Source organism: Microtus oregoni, unplaced genomic scaffold, assembly GCF_018167655.1.
Source record: "Microtus oregoni isolate MIOR12 unplaced genomic scaffold, Mior012 000005F_ref0000423, whole genome shotgun sequence".
Taxonomy (NCBI): Eukaryota; Metazoa; Chordata; class Mammalia; order Rodentia; family Cricetidae; genus Microtus; species Microtus oregoni.
In genome coordinates, this window is record NW_024543064.1 from 34,987,292 (window position 1) to 34,993,883 (window position 6,592).

Sequence of the window (6,592 nt, forward strand, 5' to 3'; positions counted from 1 at the left end):
TAACAAAATTGTAGAGTGTAGGGAAATACAATACTCAGAAAAAGTATTTGTCAGATACCAAAGAAACCTGAGACATGAGAATCTCATCATAAATAATAATTTTATTTTAAAATTAAATTTATTTTTAGCAGTATCTGGCAGAGCTAGGTGGGAAGCTGTGCTGTGTTCCTTGGGCTTTGCTGTTGGGATTTCATCAAGCTTTGGGAGTCTCCACCACAGCAGTCACCATGTCAGTCCCAAGCACACTCATGAGGCAACCGCCTATTCAGTCTACGGCTGGGGCCATCCCAGTTCGCAATGAGAAAGGTGAGATTTCAATGGAAAAAGTAAAGGTAAAACGTTATATGTCCGGAAAGAGGCCAGATTATGCCCCTATGGAGTCCTCAGATGAAGAGGATGAAGAATTTCAATTCATTAAGAAAGCTAAGGAACAAGAGGCAGAGCCTGAGGAACAGAAAGAGGATTTGTCCAGTGACCCCCGACTTCGGCGTTTACAGAACCGTATCAGTGAAGACGTAGAAGAAAGATTGGCTCGACACCGGAAAATAGCGGAACCTGAAGTGGTAGGAGAAAGTGACTCAGAAGTAGAAGGAGATGCCTGGCGCATGGAACGAGAAGATAGCAGTGAAGAAGAGGAGGAAGAAATTGATGATGAGGAAATAGAGCTGCGCCGTGGCATGATGCGTCAGCGAGCACAGGAGAGGAAAAACGAAGAGATGGAAGTCATGGAATTGGAAGATGAAGGACGCTCTGGGGAGGAGTCGGAGTCTGAGGAGTATGAGGAGTACACGGACAGTGAAGATGAACTTGAGCCTCGACTTAAGCCTGTCTTCATAAGAAAGAAAGACCGAGTGACAATTCAAGAACGAGAAGCTGAAGCATTGAAACAGAAGGAACTAGAACAGGAGGTAAAACGCATGGCTGAGGAGCAGCGCAAGTACACACTAAAGATTGTAGAAGAAGAGACCAAGAAAGAGCTGGAGGAGAACAAGCGGTCTCTCGCTGCCCTGGACGCACTCAATACCGATGACGAAAATGATGAGGAGGAATACGAGGCATGGAAAGTCCGGGAGCTCAAAAGAATCAAGAGGGACAGAGAAGACCGAGAAGCACTTGAAAAGGAGAAAGCAGAAATTGAACGCATGCGAAACCTGACTGAGGAAGAAAGGCGGGCTGAACTTCGGGCAAATGGCAAAGTCATTACCAACAAAGCTGTTAAGGGCAAATACAAGTTTTTGCAAAAGTATTATCACCGGGGTGCCTTCTTCATGGATGAGGATGAAGAAGTCTACAAGAGGGATTTTAGTGCACCTACTCTGGAGGACCATTTCAACAAAACCATTCTTCCAAAAGTCATGCAGGTCAAGAATTTTGGACGGTCTGGTCGTACCAAGTACACCCACCTTGTGGATCAAGATACCACTTCCTTTGACTCTGCATGGGGCCAAGAGAGTGCCCAGAACACAAAGTTCTTTAAACAGAAGGCAACTGGGGTATGTGATGTGTTTGAGCGCCCATCTGCCAAGAAGAGGAAAACCACCTAAGCTTCAACTGCTTATTCCAGCAGCGGGACAGGGGATCTGTCCTCAGTTTTCTTTAACCATTACTCACATAGTTCTTGTACAGAGCCTTCTGGACTTCCTGCCGTGACTTGTGTCTGAAGATGCTTTGTAAGGGGTTGGACTCAAACAGAGAAATCCACAGAGAAGCACCAACCAGGGAGGATTGGGGGCTTCCCACTTAAAACTGTTTCTACCATGACTTCCCATATTGACTTGGGACTGTTCTGAGTTTATTTTTCCAGCACCTTAGCCCGGATCAGATATGTGGACCTATGAGTGGATGCTACAGTACTTCTTCCCTAGGGTCAGCAATAGGATATCAGGAACTCTAAGCTCAGTCCAACCTGTTTTTGCATTTGGGGTGTTGAATCTACTGTTCTAAGTAAACATACTTTTTGATCTGTGAAAAAAAATAAAAATAAGTAAATTTATTCTTTTTGAGACAGTGTATTGAACTTTTAAAAATTTGTAGGTCAGCCTCTCCCTCATTGCTGTCATGGTGGCAACTCCACCGCTCTCCAAAGTTGAATATCTGAAGCGTTACTTGTCTGGGGCAGATGTCTGCCAGGAAGGAGGTTCAGAGTCCCTTTGGAAGAGGTACAAAAAAGGACCAAAGCTGGGAGGCACCACTGGCAATGAATTGCGGATTGTTGATGATGATGTGGGCTGGGCAGTTATCTCTACTGCCAAGCCGGAAAAGGAGGAGGACGAGGATGGAGATTTGCCTGTGGTGGCTGAGTTTGTGGATGAGCGTCCAGACGAGGTAAAGCAGATGGAGGCCTTCCGCTCCAGTGGCAAATGGAAGCTCCTGGGAGACCACAGTGGAGATTGACATTTCCATCATGATGAACGAGATCCAACTTCTCCTAGGAGGTCCCGTCATGACACCCCAGATCCATCTCCTCCCAGGAGGTCCCGTCATGACACCCCCGATCCAATTCCTTCCAGGAGGGCTTGTCGTGACACCCCAGATCCATCTCCTCCCAGGAGGGCCCATCATTATACCCCAGATCCCTTTCCCCCAAGGAGATTCCGTCATGACTCCGACACCTCTCCTCCTAAAAGGCTCTGCCATGACTCACATGCTTCTCTCCTCAGGAAGCCTTCAGGTGTATCCCCTAGGAGAGGCTATCCTGGTTCCTCGGGTGTCTCTCCCCCCAGAAGGGTCCATAACCACTCCCCTGACACAGCCACACATAGGAGGACTTTTGACACTTCAGAACCACAGCCTCTCAGGGGGGCCTGTCATGACACCCCAAATCCGTCTCCTCTCAGGAAGGCCCGTCATAACACCCCAGATCCATCTCCTCTCAGGAGGGCCCGTCATGACTCCCCAGATTTGGAGCTGCCCAGAACTAAGAGTAGTAAAGCTGCATCCTGATACCAGCACAGTCAGCATGGTGGAGATGAGCCGCTCCTGCCTAAGAGCCATTTGGTGCCCCTGAGCCACACACAGTTCCAGGGAAACAGCAGTCCACATTGCAATCAAGCAAGCCGTAGCATTTTACTCCAAATGCTCCATTCAGAAGCTCTGTCTCCAGCAGGAGCCAGACAGAGATCAGAATGGTGGCATAGCCCAGAAAGCCGGCATTTTAAAACAGCCAGTTTTTTTCCTGCTCCTGAGTCAGGACAATTTCTTTGTGGCATGCAAACCAAACAGCAAAAAGCTGTCTTAAATTCTCTCTCTCTCCTTTTCAAGACCTCCCATGTTTTATGTGGCATTAGTTAATCACGTTGTGCGCCACTCTGTTGAGAGGAGCTGCAGGGCTGCCTTCTGGCCAGCCTGGCTCCCACACGGCTAGCTTATGCCCCAAAGTAATTACACAGAAACTGTATTCTTTTAAACACTGTTTGGCCCATTAGTTTTAACCTCTTATTGGCTAGCTCTTACATATTGATCTAACCCATTTCTAATATTGTGTGTAGCACCACAATCTGGCTTACCAGGAAAGATCTTAACCTGTGTCTGTCTGGAGTGAGAGAATCATGGCGACTGCCTGACTGGGCTTCTTTCTCCCAGCATTCTGTTCTGTCTACTCCGCCTACCTAATTTTCTGTCCTATTAAAGGGCCAAGGCAGTTTCTTTATTTAACCAATGAAATCAACACAAACAGAAGACTCCCATATCATTATTAATTTATTTATTTGGTTTTTCAAGACAGGGTTTCTCTGTAGGTTTAGAACCTGTCCTGGAACTAGCTCTTGTAGACCAGGCTGACCTCGAACTCACAGAGATCCACCAGCCTCTGCCTCCTGAGAGCTGGGATCAAAGGTGTGGGCCACCACTGCTTGGCCCTGCCTGTATGTTCTTAAAACTGTGTTTCCTGGCTGTCCATGGAAAATCCAAAGGCCAAGTAATCCAAGGTCAGGGCTCAAGGGAGCCCTGCCTTATTCCTTAGAATTTTTCTGAGTAGGTGCTCAAGATAAGGACAAAACAGTAAGATGGGGGTAAAGGCACTGTGTGCCACACCAGCATACCAACCTGAGTTTGATTTTTTGGACCCATGTAAAGGAGAAAGAGCAAAATCCATGAAACCGGCCTCTGAGTCCCATAGGTGCATTCATATGTACACAGTAATAATTTCTGTCAACTTGACAGTAAACTATTGTCACCTGGGATAGGAAACCCTAACTGTGGAATTGCCTAAATCAGATGGGACTTGTTGGGCGGTGGTGGCACACACGTTTAATCCCAGCTCCTGGGAGGCAGAGGCAGGCGGATCTCTGTGAGTTCCAGGCCAGCCTGGTCTACAAGAGCTAGCTCCAAGACAGGCTCCAAAGCTATAGAGAATCCCTGTCTCAACAAAACTAAAAACAAAAAAACGTTGGCCTCTGGAGATTTTGTGGGATTTTTTTTAATGTGGGGAGGCTCATTGATTTAGAGGGGCCCAGTCCACTGTACACAGTAAGTACCATTCCTAGGCAGCAGCTGGTCCTGGGCTGTTTTAAATTCACTTACCCCAAGTTGCTTTCAATGACAAGATAACACAGAAAGGAGAAGCAAAGCAGACACCAGGCAAGCACTCCACGAAGAGCTACACCTCCAGTCCTGAGGCAGCTCTTAAACCTAATATGTATGAATAGTGGGAGCTATGGAGATGGCTCAGCCACAAAGTGCTCTTGTGAGGAAATAAATTAGGTTCATGGAGCCTCTATGAAAAAAGAAGTCAGGCCGGACAGACCATGCTTATAAAACCAGCCCTGGAGAAGCAGATTCGGAGAGCCGCAGCAACACCCACATGTCAAGTTCCAGATCTATGAGGGATTCTGCCTCAAAGAGTAAGGAACTGCAGCGATGGTGGAGATAGAGAGAACGTGAAAGACTCTAAATGCATTTCTAAGCACCCTCAACCCTAAGACATTTTTCTAAAACCTTACCCTCACTCTCTCTTGGAAACGGGACAGTCGCCCCCACACACACATGCTGGACTGCTCATCCTCCTGTGTCCTTGTGAATAATCTTCAAACATAACTCCATTCTGGGAATTGAGGCAAAGACAACCCGCAGATGTTGCCTCAGTTCCTGATATATTTAGTCACTAGAACAAGGTCAAGAAGACCACAGAGATGCTCTCTTATCTCACTCGATCACACAGCCATTCTCCGGCCCTGGAATAGATCAATCACTGCTAGTAACCCTTTGAATAAGCCAATCCAATAAGTTGGAAAACAACCTGCAGGTTCCCCACTTTTGTCTGTGGCTTTTTACTTTAAAAGATGGGCTGTAACAGCAATCAGATGTCCTTCATATCTCGAACCTTAAGGGCCCTGCCATAACAGAATAAAAATCCTCTTGCTTTTGCATCAATTCAGGCTTTGTGAGTGGTGTCTGGAGCAACTCCTCCCTGATGTTTGGACTTCTAGTCCAACAAAAGTCCATCATCAGAGCAACAGACTGAGCTCTCAAGGTCCAATTGAAGAGCAGAAGGAGGGAGAAGGTGAGCAAGAAAATCTGGACCGCGAGGGTTTGGTCCACTCACTGAGACAGTGCGCCTGTTCTAATGGGAGCTCACCAAATCCAGCTAGACCGGGACTGAATGAGCATGTGACCAAACCAGACTCTCTGAATGTGGCTGAAATGGGGGGGGAGGGCTGGTTGAGAAGTCATTGATAAAGAACCTTCATATGGCAATGTACGGAGATAGAGACAGAGACCCACATGTGAGCTCCCAGGGGCCAGATGAAGAGTAGAAGAGGAGAGAACATGAGCAAGGAAGTCAGACCATAAGGCGTATTACTATGTCAAGTAATATAAGGAATACTGTGTATATTTCCTTTGCTACACCTTTTAAGACATGTTCTCCTGTACTACTGGACTGGCATCAAACGTGCTCTGGAACTGGCCTTGAAATTCTGACCCTCCTGCCTCTACCTCCTAAGAGTTTAGATTACTAGCTTGCATGCAAAACACACCTGGCTCTTTTTTACGTTATTAATTTTGAAGACAGATCTCACATGGCCCATGCCTGCCTAACTGAGGGAGGCCTTGTTTTGTTTGTCTGTTTGTGACACGCTTGCTACGTAGCTCAGGCTAACCTTGAATACATGGCCCACATTTTCTTAGCCTCTTTAGTGCTGGGATTATGAATATGTGCCCCTATAACTGGCTAATTGTGTGTACTGGCTAGTCGTATATCAACCTGATACACCAACCACAGTTATCTGAATGGAGGGAAGCTTAACTGAGAAGAAACCTCCGTAAGATCCAGCTGTAAGGCATTTTCATAACTAGTTATTGATGGGGGTGGGTCCAGCCCATTGTGGGTGGCTCCATCGATGGGCTGGTGGTCCTGGGTTTTATAAGAAAGGAGGTTGGGTAAGCCATAAGGTGCAAACCAGTACACAACACTCCTTCATGGCCTCTTCCTCAGCTTCTACCTCCAGGTTCCTGTCCTGCTTGATTCCCTTCCAGTCCTGGCTTCTTTTCATGCTGAACAAAGCAATGTGGAAACATAAGATTAAAAACCCATTCTGGGGGCTGGAGATATGGCTCAGTGGTTAAGAGCATGGGCTGCTCTTCCAAAGGTCCT

General features: G+C 46.9%; 1 protein-coding gene across 1 annotated transcript; it reads left to right on the forward strand.

Annotated features, from left to right (window-relative positions):
• The first annotated feature begins 227 nt into the window (after positions 1-227).
• On the forward strand, positions 228-1,544 carry LOC121448854 (microfibrillar-associated protein 1-like). Its single transcript, XM_041653113.1, has one exon. It carries the CDS (start codon positions 228-230, stop codon positions 1,542-1,544), a length of 1,317 nt encoding a protein of 438 aa, XP_041509047.1.
• The last annotated feature ends 5,048 nt before the right edge of the window (positions 1,545-6,592 follow it).

What these genes read in the sequence shown, in the direction of transcription:
- LOC121448854 (XM_041653113.1), top strand. Translation starts at nt 228, where the DNA reads ATGTCAGTCCCAAGCACACTCATGAGGCAACCGCCTATTCAGTCTACG.